The following is a 26,416-nucleotide window of genomic DNA, read 5'->3' as shown; positions in this document are numbered from 1 at the left end:
GCAGCACTATTTACAATAGCCAGGTCATGGAAGCAACCTAAATGCCCATTGACAGGTGAATGGATAAAGAAGATGTGGTACATATATACAATGGAATATTACTCAGCCATAAAAAGGAATGGAACTAGGTCATTTGTAGAGATGTGGATGGATCCAGAGACTGTCATACAGAGTGAAGTAAGTCAGAAAGAGAAAAACAAATATCGTATATTAACGCATATATGTGGAATCTAGAAAAATGGTACAGATGAACCGGTTTGCAAGGCAGAAATAGAGACACAGACGTAGAGAACAAACATATGGACACCAAAGGGGGAAAAGAGGGGTAGGATGAATTGGGAGATTGGGATTGACATATATACACTAATATGGATAAAACAGATAACTAATAAGAACCTGCTGTATAAAAAATAAATAAAAATATTTTCACACACACCCCAAAAATAAATTAAATAAAATAAAATATCACCTGACACTTTATCCCAAATCACTGCTAGTACCTATTCACATAACAGACAATTTTTCCCATTGGTTTTCTCAGTATATATTATAATCTCTACAACATAATCACTTACTATGTTACTCTTTAGTATACTTTTTAATCCAATGCCTATGGTTTTTAAGGCCATACTCAGGAATGATTATTTAATCTGCCTTAAATTCTACACTCATTGCATCTTTTATAAACATCCAACCTGGCACTGATTAAGGACATAACAAGTCAATGTATTCTTCTCAAATAGTCATTTGCTGTGCAAAATAACTTATAAATTACTCTGTAATATAAGCAAGTTTAGAGGTCTCAAATATAAGCCTTTTGGGATGGCGACATCTCACCTAATATTCAGGCACATAAGATATTTAACAGTATTTTAGAATACCTATGGCTTTCTATATACAGGCAATTGTTTCCAACCATGATAGAATAATAGGGAACAGACTAACTCTCCCACTTTAAAACAACTAAAAAAATAGGACAAATAAGAAACAATGATTTCAGATGTTGGACAAAGTCCCATAAATGCCCAGGAAACTGCCTGGAAAAACTTTCCACGCTGCAGCAGAGGGAGGGGGAAACTAAACAAAGTCCAGCAATCTAAGATAAGGAGACAGAGTTGAGAATTCAGGAAGGCCCAGGTGTGTAAAATTCACAGGTAAGAGTACCAGAGAGGAGAGGTGCATAGTGAGAGCTCCACAGATCTGCAGAATTCCTCTTCAGTCTTCATTATTTCTTTTTTTTTTAAATTTTTATTGCAGTATAGTTGCTTTACAATGTTGTGTTAGTTTCTACTGTCCAGCAAAGTGAATCAGCTATACATATACATATATCCTCTCTTTTTTGGATTCCCTTCCCACTTAGGTCACCACAGAGCACTGAGTAGAGTTCTCTGTGCTATACAGTAGGTTCTCATTAGTTATCTATTTTATACATAGTATCAATAGTGTATATATGTCAACCCCAATCTCCCAATTCATCCCACCCCCACCCCCTTCCCCCTTGGTATCCATACGTTTGTTCTCTAGTCTGTGTCTCTATTTCTGCTTTGTAAATAAGACTGTCTATACCATTTTTTTCAGATTCCACATATGTGTTAATATACGATACTTGTTTTTCTCTTTCTGACTTACTTCATTCTGTATGACAGTCTCTAGGACCATCCATGCCTCTGCAAGTGACCCAATTTCATTCCTTTTTATGGCTGAGTAATATTCCATTGTATATAGGTACCACATCTTATTTATCCATTCCTCTGTTGATTGACATTTAGATTGTTTCCATGTCCTGGCTACTGTAAACAGTGCTGCAATGAACATTGGGGTGCATGTGTCTTTTTATATTATGGTTTTCCCTGGGTACATGCCCAGTAGTGGGATTGCTGGGTCATATGGTAGTTCTATTTTTAGTTTTTTAAGGAACCTCCATACTGTTCTCCATAGTGGCTGTATCAATTTACATTCCCACCAACAGTGCAAGAGGGTTTCCTTTTCACCACACCCTCTCCAGCATTTAATGTTTGTAGATTTTGTGATGATGACCATTCTGACTGGTGTGAGGTGATATCTTATTGTAGTTTTAATTTGCATTTCTCTAATAATTAGTGATGTTGAGCATTTTTTCATGTGTTTGTTGGCCATCGAGTATCTTCTTTGGAGAAATGTCTATTTAGGTCTTCTACCCATTTTTTGATTGGGTTGTTCCCTCAGAATAGGAAAAAATATTTGCAAACGAAGCAACTGACAAAGGATTAATCTCCAAAATATACTAATAGCTCATGGAGCTCAGAGTCTTCATTAGTTCTGATCAGTCATGCATATAAGGAAACTTGAGGCTGGGGAAAGAACCCTAGAAAGAAGCAGGTAGAACAATTCCCAGAACTCACACAGGACCAAGAATAATGGAAAAACTCATAATATACAGGCTCTGGGTGGAGTACCCAGAAGAGTACTGGGACAAAATTAACCCTATACTGAAGGCTGCTTGGTCCCACTAAAAAAAAGCTTTTTAAAAGCAAGTTTCAAAAGGATCACGCTGTTTCCAAGTAAGTTAACTGCATCCCAAAACAAACCTCAAGAATATTTAAAGCAGGGCTTCCCTGGTGGCGCAGTGGTTGAGAATCTGCCTACCAATGCAGGGGACATGGGTTCGAGCCCTGGTCTGGGAAGATCCCACATGCCGCAGAGCAACTAGGCCCATGAGCCACAATTACTGAGCCTGCGTGTCTGGAAACTGTGCTCCGCAGCAAGAGAGGCCACAATAGTGAGAGGCCCGCACACCGCGATGAAGAGTGGCCCCCACTTGCCACAACTAGAGAAAGCCCTCACACAGAAACGAAGACCCAACACAGCCATAAATAAATAAATTTTAAAAAATAAAAAAATTTTAAAAAAAGAATATTTAAAGCAATAGAAAAATATTTAGGACCTGAAAAGGTAAAATTCATAATGTCTGCCAAATCTAACTAAAAAACTTCCAGGTATTTAAAAAAGAGGTACATATAACCCAGAGAAGAGAAAAAACAATCAATAAAAAAACCCAGAACCACAGAAACAGACCCACAGACATAGAAAACAAACTTATGGTTACCAAAGGGGGAGGCAATGGGGAGGGACAAATTAGGGGTATGGGATTAACAGATACAAACTACTAAACATAAAATAGATAAGCAACAAGAATTTATCTGTATAGCACAGGACATTATACCCAATATTTTATAATAACCTATAATAAAATATAATCTGCAAAAAAACTGAATCACTATGCTGTACACCTGAAACACAATACTGTAAATCAACTATACTTCAATAAAAACAAACAAAAAAACCCACCCCAAAATGACAGATGATAGAAGTAGTACCCAAGGACATTTTAAAAATTGTTATAAATTTATCCCATATATCCATGAAAACAGAGAAAAGCATGAGCATGTTAATGAGACAGAAAATAAAAAAGGAACCAAATCAAACTTCTAGAGATAAAAATTTAAATGTCTGAAAAGAAAAACTGATTAAATGAGATTAACAGTAGATTCAATACTTCAGAAAATTAATGAACTGAATCAACACAGCAACAGAAACTGTCCAAAATATAACACATAGAGAGAGAAAGAAAAAAAATGAATCACATCAGTGAGCTATGGGACAAATTCAATCAACCCAATAAACATGTATTTAGAGTCCCTAAAACAAAGGAGAGGGAACAGAAAAAATATTACTGAAATAATGGAGAAAAAAATTTCCATATTTGGTGAAAATTATAAACCCACAGATCCAAGAAACTCAACAAATCCCAAAGGCATGAAGAAAATTGTAACAACGTAAAGTATATGGGAATGATAAGCACCAAACTCAGGACAGTGGTTAATTCTGGGGGATGAGGCAGAGAAGGAAATCAGGGTGGAAAATAAAGGATCTTCAACTATGTAACATTTTAAGTTACCTTAAGCTAGGTAATAGGTACATGGAGAGTCAAAATATTCTCTTTGGTTTCTGTATAACAAAGATCTTTTTTTTCTAATAATGCTTACACAAAAAGAAGACAATCCAACAAGACAGTTGCCAAGAAGACAAAAAAACTGCAAAAACAGAAAGCAGACTGTAGCAAATGACATGAAGAAAAATCAGGGAAGGTAAAGGGCTAAAATGACATGGAAAAGGGATTTATGTTCTTTATCCTTTGCTACATTGATAAATTACTGAGTATGCAACATTTTAACATAAATAAAAAGATTATTTTATAAATCTACCATTTACTGAGCACTTAATATGTGTGTCAGACTCTGATGTAAGTTTTATATAAATTATCCCATTTCATACTTAAAGGCACCAAAGGAAGTGAGTTCTGTTTTCATTTCCACTTTACAGATGATGAAACTAAAAGAAGAGAAATTAAACAATCCGCCCTACATTATACAATATAATGCAACAGACCTAAATACAGACATGGAAAGAAAATTACAGAATGATACATATATGGCTTTCATTTTAAATATATATATGAGCTAAACAATATATTCATTAACATATAGGATTAACTGAATAAACACATACCAAATGGTTAATGGTGGTTGTCTCAGTGAAAGAATATTTAAAAAAAGACTAATTTTCAACAATGTACATTTCTCTGTGTATGTATGTTTTAAGATATGCCTGAATTATCTTTGTAATCAGAGAGTTTTTTTCTTTTTAAGTAAATAACTGAAAAAGAGCAACTCCTGTGGAAAAGAAGCATCAGAAGCCAGGTTACATTATATTGGGAATGAGAGGGAAGGACAGAATAAATGTAAACTACTTTTTTCAAGAAGCTTAGCTAGGAAGAGAAGGAATACTATAGAGGTCCTACTGAGAAGAACTTTTTCCTGTTTGTCTGGTTTTCTTTTAATGGAATCTTTGAACATATTTATAGGATAAAGGGAAGAAGGGAACAAAGGTCCAAGAGAGAGGAAGAGGTTATAGCTATTACATGAGGAGTGCAGAGAATGAGATTCCAAAGATAAAAGGATCAAGAGCACAACAGAAGCTGTTAATATTTATTTGAGACAGTGACTTTCACATAATTGAAAACATATTTTTCTAAAAAGTTAGGAATTTTTGCAGTAAGTATGTATTACTTTGGTAATCCAAACAAAGAGGGAGGGTATTTTTTTTTAATTTCCATACATTTTACTGGGAAAAATTATATATGCATTCTATTCCAACTCAAGATCCCCATATTTTTCACATCTGAAGAAACAGAAAGGGGAGGGTTTAAGAGCATATGAGAAGACATCAATGCTCTAGTACTGAAGATAGTAACAGATGCAGATATGGATATATAACAATCAAAATTATTTAAATGAGTTACTGAAAATGCCTTATAATCAAAACTCATAAGTTAAGATGCCTTCTAATCGGGATGCCTTCTTGCAGCACATAAATCTATAACCACTGTGGCATACTTAAGCTTTAACAGAGATTTTTATTTTCTTAGTAACTATAACATTTTGCCAAGTTTTCTCCTAGATTAACAGCTTGGCATAATATGGTAGTTGTTTCACTTTTCTCATAACATTTTATTGTATTTCACTTCCATTTCAAAGTTATTGATTTAGGGGTATGTCCTTCAGTTCTAGAACTGGCAACTACCATTTAAACACTGCAATAAGACTGTCAGAGATATAAACATAAAAATATAAAAATTACATAATAGTGAATGTAAAATAACAGCATAGTAGTCATCAAAATCACTTGCAGAAACATTTAATGTACAATTCACTTAGTACACAGACTTGTCAGTTTTGGTCTTGATGAAATTTTTCAATTACAGGGTTTTTGCATAAGGGTTGTGCATTATTTCAAATTTTGTACATTTTATTTTCTTCGTAATACACCACTTAAAAACTGGAATTAAATGAGACAGCACTGTAAATCTGGTGGTACAGAGAGGGAGTTCAAACTAGTGTCTCTGGGATGTATTATCTGAGAGATAGAGACATTCTGTTAGAGAAATAAACATTAGGGAGAAGGATGAAAACCTTGAGAACACTGATAAAGGAAACAGGAAAAAGAACTGACCACCAATATAAAGGACTGTCAACTGCAATTCAAAACTGTGAAAAATTATGAAGCTGTGCTATAAAATTTGGTCAGCTGTCTTCTAAAGTCCATAGTAAGAACTGAAGTGGAGGTCTGCATTAGGGATATACAATTATAAGATAGATGGTACCAAAAGTACTGAATTTGAATATGGACTGATAATAGCACTGTGTAGATAATAGCATTGTATCAATTTTAAATTTTCTCAGTCTGATAATTGTATACTAGATGTTTTTAGAAATGTTCATATAAAATAAAATAAATATTTTAATGAAAATATCCTCGTTCATAGGAGATACGTGCTGAAGCATTTAAGGGTAAAATCATGATGTCTGCAATTTGCTCTCAAATGGGTCAGCAAGAATAAAATTAAAAAGTGTGTGTGTATGTGTACAGAGAGCAAGAAAATGTGACAAAATGGCAATTTTACTATTCTTGTAAGTTTTCTGTAGATAAACACTTTTTCAAAATAACAAATTTTTTACAAGAGAGAAATTGAAAAAAGGTCCAAAATAACAGTAAAATATAAGTCTTATAAGAAAAGTACAAAGTGCTATAGGCATTCAGAAGGGACTCATTTCGGAGAAAAGATGAGTGAAGACCTCACATGGAAGGTTTCTGAGCTGGGCCATGCAGGATAGGTAAAGTACAGACATTCCAGTTGGAATATATATACCAAACCATTTTCAGCAGCCACTGTTGCAGAGAGGGATTTCACTTTCTTATGTTAAATATCTCCTATTTTTTTCCTACAAACTTGCCTGTTATGTTTCTATCTCTATTAAAATTACTAGCTCTTTCTCTTATTTTATTAACTTTATTGTGGCATTTTCATTTGTCTAGGTAACAAATCCAATTACCAAGAAAGTTATTAAATAAAGTTAAGACAGAAACATCTGCCTTTGAAGCCTGAAGTTTTGAGTTCTAATCTCAGGTTTTCTACATGATAATAACGTAAGTTTGGGCAGTCACAACATCCCTGAACTACAGTTTGCTGAATTCTAAAGTTAGTATCAGCTCTAAGTACTAAAGACCAAAATCCGGCTTACCTCATATATATTAGGAGACTATACCAAGAATCCATGGTCCTATAACATCTCAAAATAAAATAATGTGTGTGAAGGTGCCCTTTAAAACTATGCAATTTGAAAATAATAAAATTATTCTTATAATCCTTTCCTACGGAACACGTGAACATTTTTTAAGAAAGGAAGAACATAATGTATCAGTTTTAAAAATTAATACAATAAGCCATTATTCCTGGCTGATTCTAGTTCTGGGGCAGTGAAACTTCAAAATGAACTTGGGAAAACTGTGCCAGCATGCAAGGACATGCTGAAAGACTAATGACCTCATGTCAAGAGGACATGGAGGGATCTCTTCAAGAGATCCCCCAAATTTGGAGTAATCTGAGTATCCAAAGAATAATAACTGAAATGGATTGTAAACACTAAATAAAATCCTTCAGTCCATAGTGACATTTTTTTTTTAAAGAGCAAGAAAAAGGGGGGAAACTTATCAGTCACTTTTGCAGGGGATCATCGTGCAAACAGAAAATATAAGCTTTACCCTATCTTTCTAGGAGAAACAAAGTTTCATCCCTAGCTGATGGAGATAAGTACTTTTTACAGAAGAATACCAACTAATAAATACAAATAGAATGATAAAATTAGAAGGGAAAAGCAACATTTTGAAACCTCTAATGGAATGTGATTCAGGCAAGGATCATTAATGGGTGAATCAGGTAAAATATTCACTCAATACAAGGTGCTAAAGTACTACCCTCATAGATTCTTAATAATTACAAAGAGAAAAACGTAACTATACAAGGAGGACTTGGAGGTCACCACCTTTAAGTAATCATACTTATCATCAAAAGCACAACAACTTGATATTGTGTGCTTCCTGCTGCGATGCAACATGAAGTGCCATATATCACTACGAAGTCTGCTTACCAAAAATGAGTCTTATCAACCTTGACATCTAACTTCCTATTATCAGAAATATAAGACTTAGTGGAATGACTTAAACAACATGAACAGACTACTAAACAAATACACAATGGGTGTTATTCTATAAGACAACTGGCATGGTCTCTACAAAAAGTCAGTCATTTAAAGAGGGGGAAGAAAAAGATGGGGAGGCCATTCCTCTAGATTGTAAGAGAGTAAAGACAATGAACCAGATTTGATATGTGCCCTCCCGACTCATTCCAATGCCTGCTCCCAGATCTTCACATTTGCTTTCCACCCTGAGCAGCCCTAGCAACACCTTGTGCCTCTGGCCTGCTGCCCACATCTCATCCTCTCACGTCCTCATTTGGGGCTTTCCTGCAAAGCACAAAACCAAATACCATATGCCCTGCACCCACAAATCCACAACCCTGAAGTGCAGGGGAATTCTTGTTCACTAGAAGCCAGTAGATAAATTCTTGCCCTTTCCCTCCTTGGATGCAGTATATATGGCTTCTCATGGATGCAATACCCAGGATCCAGCAATCAGTCACACTTAGTGGCAGGAAGAATTCCTGTATTAGTTTTCCCTTATTTCCAGCTTATTCAACTTTTCCCTCACCTGTGCTTCCTAGCAGTGAATGAACTCCCTAAATAAAGTACATAATAGCACATTAGCCCTCTGCCTCAAGTTCTGTTAATAGGGAAATCCAGATAATAGCAGAGACTTAATGTTCAAATGCAGTACATGAATCTTAACTGGATTCTGACTTTTAAAAGTCCTAAAAGATAGATCAGAAATGACTGTATGGATTGGAGAGAAAATTTAATAATTATTAACTTTCTTAGGTGTGATAATAGTTCTAAGGTTACACAGGAGAATATCTGACTATTCTTACTCATAGGAGATATGTGATAAAGTTTTTACAGTTTAAGTGCATGATGTCTGCGCCTGATTTTCAAATAGTTTCCCCAAATACACATATAGAGAAAAGGCAAATACTAAAAAATATTAGTAACTGTTGACTCTATATGGATGTTTGTTGGTCTATTCTTTCAATTTTACTGTACTTGGAAGTGTTTTATGATAAAAAGAAAAAAATATAATCACCTTTAGCCTATTACTTAACTATAATATGGAAAGAACCACAGTTCTCACTTCATTCAAAAAACATTTACTGAACAACTACTACGTGCAAATACTAATATATTTCAGTAACTTCAGGTACTTACGCTCAGGTAGAGAGACTAAAATACACACAAAATAATGTACATTGGAGCATTTAATTACGACAGTAATGAATACTATCAAGTAGAGGTAGAAAGTGCTATAATAGGAGCTCTGGCAATCTGAGAGGTAAAAGAAGCCTTCTATCAGGAAGTGACCTTGTAGTGATCCTTGACTCTCTTGTAGTGATCTCTGACTCTTACAACCCATTTCCAAACTGTCCTCGAATCCTTGAGATCTACACTCAAAATATCTCATAATTCAGCCGTTTAGCACCTCCATTATCACACTTTGGTTCAAGCCTATATCCATCCTTAACTGGACTACTTAAACAGATTCCTAACAGGTCTCCTGCTTCTACCCTTACTACAGTATATTTTCAACAAAATAGCCTGAATGATCCTTTTAAAGGTTAGGTTAAATGATGTCACTCCTCTGCTCCAAAACTGCAAAAGCTTCACATGATCTGCCCCTGTCTTACCCTCTGACCTCATCTCCCATTACTCTCTCCCTTTCTCACTCTGCTCTAGCCATACTGGCCATCTTGCTATTTCTCATATATTCTAGCCTTCTTCTTGCCTTAGTCTTTGCAGTGGTTATCCCCCAAATAACTGTATCAACTTCCAATTCTTTGTACAAGTATCACTTCAACAAGGCCCATCATAAATACCCTACTTAAAACTGAAAAGCACACCCCCCATCTGGCATCCCTGCTCCCCTTAATCTGCTCTACCTTTTTTCCTCTCACATCACTTATCACCTTCTAGCACACTAGATAAATGCATGATATACAATAGGTGCTCAGTATTTGACATTTAAAATAAAATGCTAAAAATGAGCAGGAGTTGGCAAAAGAAATAAGAATCTTCTCGCAGAGGGAACATTATGTGGGGACCCCAAGCTAAGAGGATCCAGTGACCAAAGAAGGAAAGCACTCTAAAAGATGAGTGGAGAAACAGGCAGTGGCCAAATAACTCAGGATTTCTGAGTCTCATGAGGGATTTCCTACGTCACTCTGAGAGAAATGGAAAACCAATGAAAGGTAATAACATAATTTGCATTTTATAAAGATAATCTTGGAAGCAAACTGGCCATAAATTCAAAAGGGTAAAGTGTGAATGCAGACAGGCCAAAAATCTAGGCAAAAAATCAGGGTGGTTTAGACTAGAGTGGCAAGAATGGAGACACATTGGAATGCTGATTCATGTGAAATTTTGCAAACTGAAGCACAAATTAGATGTAAACGTGAAAAGCAAAATAAAAGCTTCTGACAAATAATATAGTAGAGTATCTTTATCACCTAGGAGTTGGAAAACACTCCAGTAGGCACAAAAAGCATTAAACACAAATTGGACTATATTAAATTTAAGAAATCTTGATCATTAAAAGATTTCACTAAGAAAAGCATTCTTCAGAGTGGGAAAAAATATACATTACACATATACCTGACAAAAGAATCATATCCAGATAGAGACCTCCTACAAATCAATAAGACAGAAGATGTAAAGCAACAAAAAAAGTGTTAAAAACTTGGACACTTCAAAAAGATAGCAAAATGAACAATAAATATATGAAATGGTGTTTGTTAATTGTTAATCTTGTTAATGATAAGGAAAGTACAAATACAACAATATGAAGTACCAGTACACACCTAATGGAATGGTTGAAATTATTAATAAAAAGACTGACAATAACAAGTGTTGACAATTATGCGAAACAAATGAAACTTGCACATACTGGTGGTAATTATAAAAACAGGCATAATCACTCTGCAAAACAGTTTCCATTGTGTTCTAAAACTAAATGTATCATTTTCATAATTGGGTATATACCCAACAGAAATGCATACACAGGTGCCCAAAAAACATACACACTCAGTTCTGCTATAATGTTGTTCTGAAAATGCAAATTTGTTCCAACACAACTGATATATTAGGAAACAGTATGAACAAAGCACAATTTTCATGTTTGCTTATGCTCAATCATATCTATGAGAAACACTAGGTAAGGGCAGAAAACTGAACCCCGAAGAAACGAGCCACATAGGAATACATAAAATGCACATATTTCAAGGCTTTAGTTTGAGTGTTACGAGTCACACTCATCCATATCTGGTGTTACAACTTTTCATCCACTTTCAGATAATTCTCCCTGCCAGCACTTCACAGTAACTCACAAGTTGCAACCCGAACACACACTCCCATAGCAAACAAGACTTTTTTCAAGGTAAAATGTCATATTTATTGTAATATTATGCATTTCTTAGTCACTTATCATGTGTGAAACTGTGCTGCCATTTTTATTAGGTTCTTACCCTTTTTAAATGTGGCACTCACCAAGTTTTAAGTTTTGAGTCCCCTATTTTCTCAAGACATAAGCCCTGTGGGTTTCACTGCACACCTTTGCATAGTATGATGATTTTTAAGAACTTAAACATTATACTATGGCAGAAATAACTGTAAAAGAATATTCAAAAAGCAGCACTAACCCCAAACTGGAAACAAGTAAAATATCCACCATCAACAGAATGGATAAATATAGTGTGGTGTATCATACAATGGAATATTATACAGCAGTAATAATGAAAAAACTTCAAATCATGGAAGAAATTCACAAATGTAAGAAAAAAGCTAGACACAAGAAGCTAGAGTACATACTGTATAAATGTGTTAATATAGTTTTAAAAGAGGCAAAAAACACCAACACAATGGTGTTAGAAATCAGGATGGTCCTTTGAGGAACAGGTATTAGGTAGTGAATAGGAAAGGTACAAGGGAGATTTTGGGGGTACTGGTACTTTTTTTTTTAATTGAGATTTAACGGACATACCATAAAATTCACCAAATTATAAGGTGTACTATTCACTGGTTTTTAGTATATTCGCAGAGCTGTGCAACGATCATCACTATTTAATTACAGAATCCGTTAGCAGTCATTTCATTTTTTTCCCATGGCCTGATGTATTCACAATGCAGTAATTCATCAAGCTGTACATTTATAATTTGTGGACCTTTATATATGAATATTACAAAGAACTTCAATAAATTTTTTAAAGTTAGTATTTAGAGGACTTCAGATTAAACCGTGCAGGCTGAATATACACTTCAACTCTGTCTCCTAACTCTACTTAAATTAAAGCAGATGGATTACTTTAAAGCATTAAATACAAGGTCAAAGAGAAGGGGAAAAGAGATATCCTCCCTATACCACTGAGTCAGATAATTTCCCTCCCGTAAAGATGAACTCAGAAGGAGTTCCAACAGTCCCCATCTGATACAGGAGACCTAGAGATAGCAGGGACAACTGAAAACGAGAGTACGTTACTGAAAGTGGGTATTCTTCTTAACCTACCTAAATTAATACTTTCTTTTTTCACAGAATCATACTGTATCTTCTGATCTGCAACCTGCTTTCAATCATTTAATAACATATAGTAGATACAGAGACTATATTTTTATGCCTGCTATTTTATATTACATTAAGTGGCTGTATGATATTATGTTTATCCAGTTTCTTACTGATAATCATTTAGATTGTTTTGGTTTTTATTAATATTACAAATAATACTGCAATGAGCAGGCATATATTTTTTAATATATATTAATAATTTTTGAGAGTACATCTGTGACATATACTGGATCAAAGGATATGAATATATACTGTCAGGCTGTCTTTCAAAATTGCTGCACCACTGTATTCTCCTACGAACAGAGTAAGAGTTTCTGCTTCCTCACGTTTAATTAATCTTTGACAATCAAGTTAGTTAAAAATATTCTGTCAATTTAATTTGCATTTTTTAAAGTTACATTGAACATCTCTTCATAGGCTTATTGGCCCATTTGTATCTCTTTTTCTCCAAACTGTCCGTTCATGTCCTTTGGTCACTTCCCTATTTTTTTTTTTTTTTTAACATCTTTATTGGAGTATAATTGCTTTACAATGGTATGTTAGTTTCAGCTTCACAACAAAATGAATCAGTTATATATATACATATATTCCCATATCTCTTCCCGCTTGCGTCTCCCTCCCTCCCACCCTCCCTATCCCACCCCTCCAGGCAGTTACAAAGCACCGAGCTGATCTCCCTGTGCTATGCAGCTGCTTCCCACTAGCTATCTACCTTACGTTTGGTAGTGTATATATGTCCATGCCTCTTTATCGCTTTGTCACCGTTTACCCTTCCCCCTCCCCATAGTCTCAAGTCCATTCTCTAGTAAGTCTGTGTCTTTATTCCTGTTTCACCCCTAGGTTTTTCATGACATTTTTTTTTTAATTCCATATATAAGTGTTAGCATACGGTATTTGTCTCTCTCTTTCTGACTTACTTCACTCTGTATGACAGACTCTAGATCTATCCACCTCATTACAAATAGCTCAATTTCGTCTCTTTTTATGGCTGAGTAATATTCCCTATTGAATTTGGCTTTTTCCTTCTTATTGATCGGTAAGAGGTTTCTTGAGTTTAAAGGGTTAGAAATTAGTTCCTTTTCATAAATGTGACAAAATTTTTTCCCAGTGTAACATTTCTTATTTGCTCATTGTATCTTTTAAGATACAGAAATTCTATAATCAAAGTTCAAACAAACTTTGTAAAATCCACAAAGAAATTCTACAGTCAGTATTCTTAACCTTTTCTTCGAATTTTTCAAGGTTTTCTTTGTTGTGCTTAGAAAAGCTTTCCCTCTATCCAAAAAAGACTGAAAAGTTTATTTTTATGGTTTCATTTTTTTTTTAACCTTTTGATCCATTTGAAACGTACTGTATCATCAGGAATAGGACTGCCACAGACTAAATGTTTGTGTCCCCCTCCAAATTCACAGGTTGAAATTCTAACCCCCAACGTGACAGTACTGGAGTAGCCAAAAAGTTCCTTCGGTTTTAAGTAAAAATGAAAGACATATTTTTCATTTTCACCAAGAATTTTATTGAACAATGTACTCACTGTTTTGTTCCACTACCTTCTGCCATTTTTCAGGCAACTACATAATTCCATCTTCCCAAAACATTTTATCTTTTTGAGCAAAGAACTCTTCCAGGTGCCTTTTACAGTCTTCCAGGGAACTGAAATTTTTTCCATTAAGAGAATTTTGTAAAGACTGAAATAAATGGAAATCCTAAGGTGCAATGCCTGGTGAATACGGCAGATGAATCAGATCTTCCCAGCCAAGCTGTAACAATTTTTGCCTGGTCATCAAAGAAACATGCGATCACCCTGATGGAAGATTATGCGTTTTCTGTTGACTAATTCCGGAAGCTTTTCATCGAGTGCTGCTTTCAGTTAGTCTAACTGGGAGCAGTACTTGTTGGAATTAAACGTTTGGTTTTCCAGAAGGACCTCATAATAGAGGACTCCCTTCCAATCCCACCATATATACGACACCTCCTTTGCATGAAGACCGGTCTTTGGTGTGGTTGGTGGTGGTTCATTTTGCTTGCCCCACCATCTCTTCCGTTCCACATTATTGTACAGTATCCACTTTTCATTGCCCGTCACAATTTGTTTTAAAAATGGAACATTTCATTACGTTTAAATAGAGAATCACATGCAGGAACACTGTTAAGAAGGTTTTTTTCACTTAACTTACGTGCAACCCAAACATCAAAGCAATGAACATAACCAAGCTGGTGCAAATGATTTTCAATGCTTCATTTGGATATTTCGAGTATGTCAGCTATCTCCCACGTGGTATATGTTGATTGTTCTCACTTAATCTCTCAATTTGATGGCTATGAACTTCAACTAGTCTACCCAACTGTGGAGAACTGTCCAGCGAGAAATCTCTAGCACAGAACTTTGCAAATTACTTTTGACACATTCAATTAGTCACAGCACCTTCTCCATACACTGCACAAATCTTTTTTTGTGTTTCAGTTGTGTTTTTACCTTTCTTGAAATAATAAAGCATAATATGCCAAAAATGTTGCTTTTTTCTTCCATCTTCGATATTAAAATGGCTACACAAAAATTCACCAATTCTGATAAGTTTTTTTTTAAATGTATGCTGATATGACAGCTGTCACAATACAATCTAACAAAATTTTTTTCAAATGAAGTTAAAGGCAACTAAGCACTAATAGAGCCATCTTACAGACAAAACTGAGTGAACTTTTTGGCCAACCCAGTATTAACAAATGGGGCCTTTGGGAAGTGATTAGGTCTTGAGAGTGGAGCTTTTGTGAATGGCATTAATGCCTTTAGAAAAGAGATCCCAGAAAGCTTCCTCACACCTTCCTCAATGATAAGGACATAGCAAGAAGATGGCCATCAATGAACCAGGAAGTGAGATCTCACTAGACAGTGAATCTATTAGTGACCTGATCTTAGACTTCCCAGCCTCCAGAACCATGAGGAATAAATCTGTGTTGTTTATAAGCCACTTAGTCTATGGTATTCTGTTATAGCAGCCCCAAAGAACTAAGATAGAATAGTGCATCCTTCTTTGTTGGAATTTCTCCTTAAATCAAACAATTTCTCCTACTCTTGCATTTTGCTTCCTTTCATATAGTCTTCTTTACAATCTCTAAAAGTAATTGTTCTTATTTTAGAATAGATTTGTTTTTATAAAAATGACACATGCTCATTATTTTTAAAAAGTAACAGAAAAGTACTAAAAAAAACAAAATCCCCATTACCCACAATCATTAATATTAAGCAAACATATGCAAACATCTCACTAGACATATGTTCAAAGTAAAAGACATACCAAAACCAAAAAAAGTTATAACTAAATGGAATACTAATTATGTCACTTTAAAAATAAATGGTATTGGGCTTCCCTGCTGGCGCAGTGGTTGAGAGTCCACCTGCCGATGCAGGGGACACGGGTTCGTGCCCTGGTCTGGGAAGATCCCACATGCCGCGGAGCGGCTGGGCCCGTGAGCCATGGCCGCTGAGCCTGCACGTCCGGAGCCTGTGCTCCACAATGGGAGAGCCCACAACAGTGAGAGGCCCGCGTACCACAAAAAAAAAAAAAAAAAAGTATTAATTTTCATTTTACTACATCAGAAGAAATAGAAGAAACACAGTCACAAGGCCACATATTAACTGACAAATGGGAATCTGGCAAGAGTTAGATCAGTTACCAACTGTTAAAATAAAAAAAAGACAAGAAAGAAAAGTGGATAGATGCTTTACAAGACAAAGATTTTTTACTTTAAGAGAATAAGAGAGGCAAGCCCTGGTGGAAATTGATCAATCTCAAATAATTTCTGCAACAACAACTCTCTTTAAGATAGTCCTGCAAAAGTGAACATAAAGTGAAAGAGACAAGATCATGTTGCATGCAATTTTGTCAGAAAAAGATTACCTTACTTTTTAATCCAAAAATTAGTGCACAGTGTAATAATAATCTAATTTTTTTGTACAAGACAAAATATTTTCATGATTTTAATTTTTTTCAAGTTATAGTCCAATAAAAACTTTTTTTGCATTTGTTTTGAGTCAGTGGATTCTCTTCAACTGTAAAACACTTGAGGTGAATTAAATTATCCAACTCTCTTTTCAGTCCCAAACACTGTGCCCCTAAGAGTTTAAAGTAGGAATTGAAATAAGAGATCAAGTTAAAGGTCACTTAGCCAAGTTTTCTGTCCAAATGAAGCATAAATGAATGGGTAATAGGGGAACATACTTTCCTTCTTTCCCTCAAAAGAAATCAAATCTCCAAATATTCCAAGCTTTTTTTTTAAGTCTTATGACTGTCATCCACCAGTGTGTTTCAAAACTATTTGCATTTTCAGACTATCATCTTCAGGGTATCCTGTCCTCTCTGAAAAACAGTACTTCCCCTTAACTGACCTTAGCTCACAGATATTTCTCTTTTTAAGAATCTAGGACTTGATGGATATATCCCCATGTTCCCTTTACTAAGTCTACCCATGAATGGGTACAGATTTCAAACATTACTACAGGATCTTCCATGCAACAAGCCCTAAACAACATTTTGTAACCATACTCCCTTCTCCTCCACATTCCTAATTAATAAGATCTGATATTTCAGTCTGAAAGGCCTTATTCTCCTCTTAATTTTAGATACCTTTATTATGTCCATAATATACCTTTCAGGACATGCAGAAACCAGCAATGCAAAAAGCATTCTAGGTACCAGTGCCTCATAATTTTATAAAAGTTGAAATGTTTCCAATACCATTCTTAACGGAATTCAATGCACAGTTGATCTTTCAGACTGAAATCTATATGGAAATTAACTTGCAGCTTGCAGAACTGTCCACTTATTTAACCTTAAAGAACATTTACTGGTTACAATGATCAGGTCATTATCTAAACAATCACCTATAAAAACAGACAAATCAACTTCAAGAACTCTATGCTTTATAATCATAGCTGACAATAGAAAAATAATTAAGTTATTAAATAAGAAGCCAATTCCCTTAAAATTTAACATGTTTCTTAAAATTTTTTAACCTAGGACCACAGTAAATGTGAAATAGAAACTATTACTGATTAACATTTTAAAAATCTATCTGAAATGGACTAACATAAGTACAAATGATATATCAATTAAAGGGAATGGAAACTGAAACTAAGAGAAAATGATGATGAAAATAAGAGAAGAGAAAAATAAAGATACATAGGCAATACAACACTACATTCTCTAACCAAAGAGAAAAATACAAGGACATACTATGATTAGTAAAGAGAACTGTGAAATGGGTATTAAGATGCCTAAAATCCAAAGGTAAACTTGCCCAAATTAGCCAAATAAGCTGGGTCAAGTCATTCCTTTTCTTCTGGATCTCAGTTTCCTCATCTTCAAGATGAAGGGGAGGGATCAGATGTTCTCTGATTCTTCCTGCTCTAAAATTCTATAGTTCTACGTTATTTAATATGAGAAAACTGAGAATCTGTTTCATTACCAAAGGGCTGTCTGGTTGCTGCCTACCACTACTTTTCCCTGATTCAATTTTCCAGGCACTTCTCCAGCAGTAAGATACTAGAATCAAAGTCAGTCAGACAACCACCTTCAAATGACTAATGTTCCTCAGACAGAATCCTCATTACAAAATGCTTCATATCTCTGTTATGTCATATCTACCAGCAACAGTAGATCACAACAAAAAAAAGAACATTACTAAAACAGTTATGAAAACTCAAAGAAATAATTAGCTACAAAAAAAATAGAGAAACCAATGCTGTCCTTAAGATTTCTTGATCAGTCTCTAGTGAGATTTAACAATGCAATCCTTCAAGCCAATAAACAGAGAATCTGTGTAGCAACTGCTTTCTGAGAAAAAATACCAGAGCAAAACCATCTTTTCAAAGTAGTTTCCATCTAATTATTACACAGATGGGGCCTCACTAAGGTCTAGCATGCAAAGTAATTTTTAATAAAGTAATATACTTTAAGTAATATTAATAAGCCTGAAGCATTGATAATACTAAGTAAGACTAAAGTAGTACTTTAATAGTCAAGTATTTCAGACCTTGAACCATTCACAACATTTTAAGACAGGGGTACCAGAAATTCTGAGCTTATCCTTTCAAAAGTATTTTTAATCCCATCCTTTTTATTCTATTATAAATGATACTTCCACAAAATATCCATTTTAATAAAATGAGAAAACTTAGGAGCCCCAATTAACTGATCACTGAAAAACAGCTTAAAGAAAAGTTTTTTTATCTTACCTCTACACTAGGGCTAAGGCTACTTGGTAGTGTTTCTGAAGTCACAGTAGTGCTTGGAAGGCTGGAAATTTCCCAAGTATTCACAGGCTGTATTGGTTCAGACTGCTTTGAACGATCTATACATTTTGGATTATCCAGTAAGGTCACTTCATAAAATTCTTGAATATCTAGATGTGAGGAAAGGAAAAGAAAAATTCAAAAGTATTTAAATTTTCTAATTAAACTATGTATTGCTGAAACAACATAACTCAAAAGCAAAATTTTTACTCTAGATTAGTAAAATAAATCCAATCTTATAATGTACTTATACAGTGAATATTTTCTCATTTTATTATGTCACATATCAGAACCTGCAGGGCACAGTGTAAAAGTCATAGGCTTTTTATACTTCGAAGTCAGTGCTGAGTTCAAATCCCTATTCCATCATCAATTAGCTACATGTATAGGCAAGTTACTTAATCTCTGATAACTTGCTTCTTATCACTGTGAATTGTTTCAAGTATTCAGCGCAATACATGTAAAGTGCACACGGGCACACACTCGGCTCCTAACAGACAGCAGTTAATACTATTATTGTGAATTCTGCAGACATAAGTCATCACTGATATTTTATGTTTTTGTATCACCAATATCCAGGCTGGGAATGTAAACCCCTCAAGTGGTTTCAACTGCCCTTGTAACCAAAGTAAAACAAAAGAAGAATAATACATTAAAATAAAATCAAAGAACTAGGAAGTATTTTTTAGATAGCCTCGAATTTGAATATTTGAAATAGTAAGTTAAAATATTTTGTTATTTTAGAAATAATCAGTTAAAAGTATGACAAAACTCTGAAAGAAATGATAAATGTACTTATAGCAACACAGGATAATCTGGAAGATCAAGTTACTCTGCTATCAGCTGGAATTACATGAACTTAGTATATTAACACTGGTTATTCATGCTGCTCAGAAGCTCTGAGTGGTAGTTATATCATGTTTAACTACCCCACTACTAGTTTTTTATCCACCTCCTGGTATAATTTTGAGTTGATTTTTTTTAAAGGAGGGAAATTATTATTTAGCAGTAAAGATGGGGTATTATCTTGTATAGAATCAAATAAAATAACTGTAAATAATATTTAGAAAGAATAATTTTTATTTCTTGTTTTCTCAATATGATTAAAAGATTAGTATCTCCCTTAAAAAACAACATCAGGGGCTTCCCTAGTGTCGCAGTGGTTGAGAGTCCACCTGCTGATTCAGGGGACACGGGTTCGTGCCCCGGTCCGGGAAGATCCCACATGCCCTGGAGTGGCTGGGCCCGTGAGCCATGGCCGCTGAGCCTGCGCGTCTGGAGCCTGTGCTCCGCAATGGGAGAGGCCACAACAGTGAGAGGCCCGCGTACCGCAAAGAAAAAAAAAAAAAATCATAAGATACTAGAGACAAAGTAACTCCCTTTTTAGTTTTGATAACCAGTGGAATTGTAGAACTTTCTAGATAAAAGGCTAATAAAAACTCAGGTCTGACAGTGAGAATAATATCGGCCTACTTCACAGGATGTTAATATTGCTGCAGAAAATTGTATGTGAAAGCATTTTATAAACCATGAATCACTATATAAAACTGTTCACATAACCATCATGGAAAAAATTAAAAACTCAAATTCAGAGCATTAGCTACAAATGGTTCTTACCAAACAAAAATTGTTTAATCTGAACCTAAATCAAGTCTTTAGAACCAACTTCTAGTTCAGAGGGAATACAGGGGACAGAAGAACAAGTTAAATGACACCAGAAAAGAAATCAAAACTGATTCAGAGGGAGACATTCTACAAGACAAATGGCCTGGTATCTTTAGAAAGCAATGTCACGAAAGGGAAAATAAATTGTTTGAAAGTAAGAATTTCTGTATAAAGGAAACAAAAAAGACACACCAACTAACTGCAATGTCAGAGCCTTAACTGGTGTGTGTGTGTGTGTGTGTGTTTGTTTGGGGAAGGCTGGGGAGGGGGGACGAACTATAAAAGACATTGTGACAAGAACAGGGAAACTTAAATACAGACTATCTTCCAGAAAATATCAGGGGAAAAAGTTTTTTTCTAGAAGATATATATGTGTGTGAGAGTATGTATATATTTATGTAGCAGGACATGTATTTCTATATATGTAAGAGGTATATTTTTTATATATGTAGGAGATAAATATTTGTAGATCTATCTACCTACCTGTCTATAGAGATCTCCTACCCCCCAAATCAAACAAACAAAAAACAGAGCTCCTAGTACAGTATTATGCCTCCCAAGAGCACTAAATCAGTGTTGATCAATCGGTTAGTTACCAGTCTCAATATAAATAGCCCACATCACTACATAAAATTTTTATTATATTACCCAATACTGTAAGTCAAGTTTCAAATCTTAAATTTCTATGTGACCTTTCATTCTATAATTAGCAGAAATACTGATATATTGTCCTTTAATAACATCTCTTAAAATTTTAGGCCAGTGCTGTCCAAAATAACTATCTGCAGTGATAAATGTTCTATAGCTATACTGTCCAATACGGTAGCCACTAGCTATATATGCCTCTTAAGCATTTAAAATGTGACTAGTGTGACTGAGGAACTGAATTTATTATTTTATTTAGGTTTAATTAATTTAGGTACCTACTATGGTAGAGGACAACAGAGATCTAGACTAATATAATTCAGAGTAACACTTTACTATCTAGTATGGTCAAGGAATAAAGTGTTCCCTACACTTTATTATGAATTTTTCAGAAGTTCACTTGCACCTTGCTACTATTAATTGAAATACCTCATTTCTAGGTCTTACATTAATCTATCAAACAGTCCTTTCTAATTTGCTGTATATGAGCTCCTATGGACTAGAGAACCAAATATCCACATTATTAACTATATCACATTTAAGAAAAAACAAGCTGAGTAAACACCCACTAGGATGGTTATTATCAACAAAACAGTAAATAACAAGTGTCAATAAGGATATGGAGAAATTAAACCCTCGTGCATTGCTGGTAGGAATATAAAATGATGCAGCCACGTTGAAAACAGTATGGTGGTTTCTCAAAATATTAAAACACAGACTCACCATTTGATCCAGGAATTCCACTTCTGGGTATATTCCCAAAAGAATTGAAAGGACTCAAATAGATATTTATATACCCATGTTCATAGCAGCATTATTCACAATATCCAAAAGGTGAAAACAACCCAACAACAGACGAATGATTAACAAACAAAATGTGTTATATACAAACAATGTACTATTATTCAGCCTTTAAAAGCAATGAAATTCTGATACAATCTACAACATGGATGGATGAATCTTGAAGACACGATGCTAAGTGGAGTAAGCCAAACACAAAAAGACAAATATTGTATGATTCCACTTATATGAGGTACCTAGCATAGTCAAATTCATAGACAGAGAGAGAAGTTATTCCCAGGGACTGGGATAAGAAGAGAATGGGGAGTTACTGTTTAATGGGTAAAGAAATTCAATTTGAGATGGTGAAAAAGTTCCAGAGATGAATAGTGGTGATAGCTACTGAATGTGAATGTACTTAATGCCACTGAACTGCACACTTATTTTAAAAATGGTAAATTTTATGCTATACATATTTTATCACAATTTTAAAAATGAGCTGAATTGAGAGTCTAGGTGAGTTTAAATGAGTAAAGTGCATGGGATACAATATGTGGTTTTATAATATTTTAGCTATTTAGATATCTGTTTCTTACTAGGGTCAAGATAATTGATATTGCCAGATACGACCCAACTTAAAAAGAGATTAGTTACCATACTTGGCTAACTAAAACCATAAGCAAAAGTACTGAAATATTTATTAACATATGTACAGTGTGGTGACATTTCTGATGACAGTCTGTCACAGTAGTTATCACTTTCCTTAAAAAAATATATTTATATACACACACACACATCTTTAATCTTAACCCATATTCCACCTCGACTAACATTCCAAAGTTTATACACTTTATTTCATTTGTCCACCACATTTCTTCATCTTTAGGGTGTTCCGAGACAATGGAGGTGAGCAACATAATAACACTCCTTCAGAAACTATTTCTCAATTACAATTCCTTCAGTTGTATCAGTGAAGCTTTTTCAAAGGTGCACCCAATCAAAAAAGGCACCCTCTGGAAAAACTGCACACAGAGATTGAGCTTTTCTTAGTAGTCCCAAGTATTAATATTTTATATTTCCCATGCAGTCCCTGTTCTTTATAGTTAATCAACATTTTATATGTCAGAAGTGAATTATTATAACTGTTCATAACTATAAAGATTTAGGAAAAAAGGTTAGATTATCATTATGACAAGATTAGCATTTCTACAAAGTAACATTCTAGAATTCAAAATGTTATCTTCTACATTTTCTTTAGTTTTCTAAACTCAGGAGTATAACATGGAGTACCATAAGATATCTAGTCTAAAGTAAAACAGAAGTTACTACACAAATATAAGACAAAAACAAACATGGTAAATTCTAGTATAATCCCAATCTCTCCTATTTCCTAAAAGTCTGTTCAACATGCCAATGTCTGAAAATCCAAGTTATTCTCAAAAGACCAACTTCATGAAAATAAAGAATTAAATTAATGAGCTTACTCTGAACACTTAAGACATTCAGCCAATAAATATTAATGGAGTGAGGGACTTCCCGGTGGCACAGTGGTCAAGAATCCACCTGCCAATGCAGGGGACACGGGTTTGATCCCTGGTCCAGGAAGATCCCACATGCCGCGGAGAAGCCCGTGAGCCACAACTACTGAGCCTGTGCTCTAGAACCCACGAGCCACAACTACTGAGTCCACGTGCCACAACTACTGAAGCCCGCATACCTAGAGCCTGTGGCTCTGCAACAAGAGAAGCCACCGCAATGAAAAGCCTGCGTACCACAACGAAGAGTAGCCCCCACTCGCTGCAACTAGAGAAAAGCCCATGAGCAGCAACAAAGACCCAACGCAGCCAAAAATAAATTAATTAATTTTAAAATATATATATTAATGGAGTGAATACCTTCTGGAAGAGAAATAAGAGAATTAAAATATGAGATACAACCATAATGTCTTTGGGAGATTGAGATAACTGAGGAAAAAAATTATACAACACCTAAAGTTTTCCAATTTAAAGCACCTAAAAAGGCAGAATTCTATACAAGTTTGACAGCTATATTTTAAATCATAGTAAATCAAAGTGTAAAGAAAATGAGAGAATGCAGTTAAAATGACTGCCATGAAATAGACAAGAGTGATCCCATACTCATCCAAAAATACATACAGCTCACCCAGATATATACCAGACATATAATTTAAATGTCTGATACATTTTTATCACCTTGAAAAAAGTTATTTACTTTGAAAATAATGATGCACTAAAGCAAGCAAGAAGAGAAAACAAGAAAATGCAGGAATGTTAAAACATGCGTTAGAGGGAAACTACCCTTTAGTTGACTCCCAGTTGAAAATATTAATTTTGTCAAGCCTACAGATCAGTATTATCACAGTCTATTCCTCATTTTCCATTTATAGTCTGCAAGTGCTTTCACTGTTTTGGACTAAATTGGGTCCCCACAAGTGCAGTTCCTGAACAAAGATCTAAATTATAAGGTCACAAAGCTATAACACGTACAATAGAAAAATTCTCAAAAATTAAACTTAAACACAACTAATTAGGCCAACAGAACTGAGAAGAATCATTCCTACTACAAAAAATTTTTTATTTGGAAATCCCTAAGATTACATGTATTTCATAAGTCTCCAAATCTAAGTAAAAATTTCTTTATTATTTTCTTGCTAAAATTCAAAGTTTGCAAACACTAGGAGTAAGGGAAGTACAGAATTCCAGAAATTCCCTCAAAGGAAGTTGAGAAAAAGTTTTCTAGCTTTTAGTGATAACTTACATCATCCTAAACAGAGAAACTCACAAACCATAAAACATTTCTCAAACTAAAGAAATAAGGCAGTACTAACTCAGGATCAGAATAGGAAGTCTAAACACAGGCTCAAGAATGTGTAATAATTTAATATAATATAGGTAATATCTCTAATCTATGAGTAATATTTTAGTTAATGGAAAAAATATTAAGACCTTAACAGACACCTCAGCAAAGAAGATATACAGACAGCCAATAAGCATATGGAAAGATGCTCCACCATATATCATCAGGGAAATGCACATTAAAACAAAAAGATCCCACTACACATCTATTAGAAAGGCCAAAATACAGAACTGACAACAACAAATGCTGGCAAAAATATGAAACAATGGGAACTCTCATTCACCGCTGGTGGGGATGCAAAATGATACAGCCACTTTGGAAAGCTATTTGGTGGTTTTTTACAAAACTAAACATACTCATCATACAATCCAGCAGTCATGTTCCTCAGTATTTACCCAAATGAGTTGAAAACTTATGTCCACACAAAAACCTGCACACAGATGTTTACAGCAGCTTTATTCATAAATGCCAAAAGTTGGAAGCAACCCAGATATTCGATAGGTGAATGAATAAACTGCAGTACATCCAGACAACAGAATATTATTCACACTCAAAAACAAAAATTAAACAAAAAACAAAAACTATGAAGCCATAAAAATATGTGGAGGAACCTTAAATGCATATTACTAAGTGAAAGAGGCCAACATGAAAAGGCTACATGCTGTGTGATTCCAAGTATATGACATTCTGGAAAAGGCAGAACTATGGAGACAGTAAAAAGATTAGTGATTGCCAGGGGCTGGAGGTAGAAGAGACATGAATAGGTAGAGTACAAAGGATTTTTAGGGCAGTAAAACTATTCTGTATAGTGTGGTGGATATATACAAATATAAATCTATAACGGTAGACATATGTCATGATACATTTGTCCAAACCTATAGAATGTACAACCCCAAGGGTGAATACTAAGGTAAAACTATAGACTTTGGGTGATAATGATGTGCTCATGTAGGTTCATCAATTGTGACAAATGCACCAATCTGGTGGAGATGCTGATAATAAGACAGTCTATGTATGTGTGGGGACAGGGGGTATATGGGAAATCTCTGTACCTTCCTCTCAATTTTGCTGTGAATCTATAACTGTTCTAAAAAATAAAGTCTTTAAAAACTTAAATTGAAACAGATATGAGCTATCAAGTCATGAAAAGACATGGAGAAACCTTAAATGCATATTGCTAAGTGAAAGAAACAATCTGAAAGGGCACACACTTGTGATTCCAACTATATAACATTCTGGAAAAGGCAAAACTACAGAGACAATAAAAAGATCACTGGTTGCCAGGGAATCGGGAGGAGGGAGAAAGAGATGAACAGGTGGAGCAAGAGACAGCAGAAAGATCAGTGGTTGCCAGGGGTTTGGGGGTAGGGAGGGAAGGGATGATTATGTGGAACACAGATTTTTAGGAGAGTGTAACTATTCTGTATGATACTGTAATAGTGGATACATTTGTCAAAGCAACAAATGTATATGTCAAGTTTATCGATGTATAATGCA

At 34.7% G+C, this 26,416-nt stretch overlaps 1 protein-coding gene across 6 annotated transcripts in view; it reads right to left on the bottom strand.

Annotated features, from left to right (window-relative positions):
• DLG1 (discs large MAGUK scaffold protein 1) overlaps positions 1–26,416 on the bottom strand; it is a 284,860-nt gene that overhangs the window by 247,296 nt on the left and 11,148 nt on the right. For all 6 annotated transcript variants that reach the window (XM_082654456.1, XM_082654457.1, XM_082654458.1 and 3 more), the window contains exon 3: positions 18,896–19,062. In XM_082654456.1, the coding sequence (XP_082510582.1) occupies positions 18,896–19,062 (167 nt within the window). The remainder of the gene's footprint in view (positions 1–18,895; positions 19,063–26,416) is intronic.

The sequence above is a fragment of the Grampus griseus genome (assembly GCF_964374135.1).
Source record: "Grampus griseus genome assembly, chromosome: 5".
Lineage (NCBI taxonomy): Eukaryota > Metazoa > Chordata > Mammalia > Artiodactyla > Delphinidae > Grampus > Grampus griseus.
Note: the sequence above shows the minus strand (reverse complement) of the source record. Positions and strands in the feature narration are given on the sequence as shown.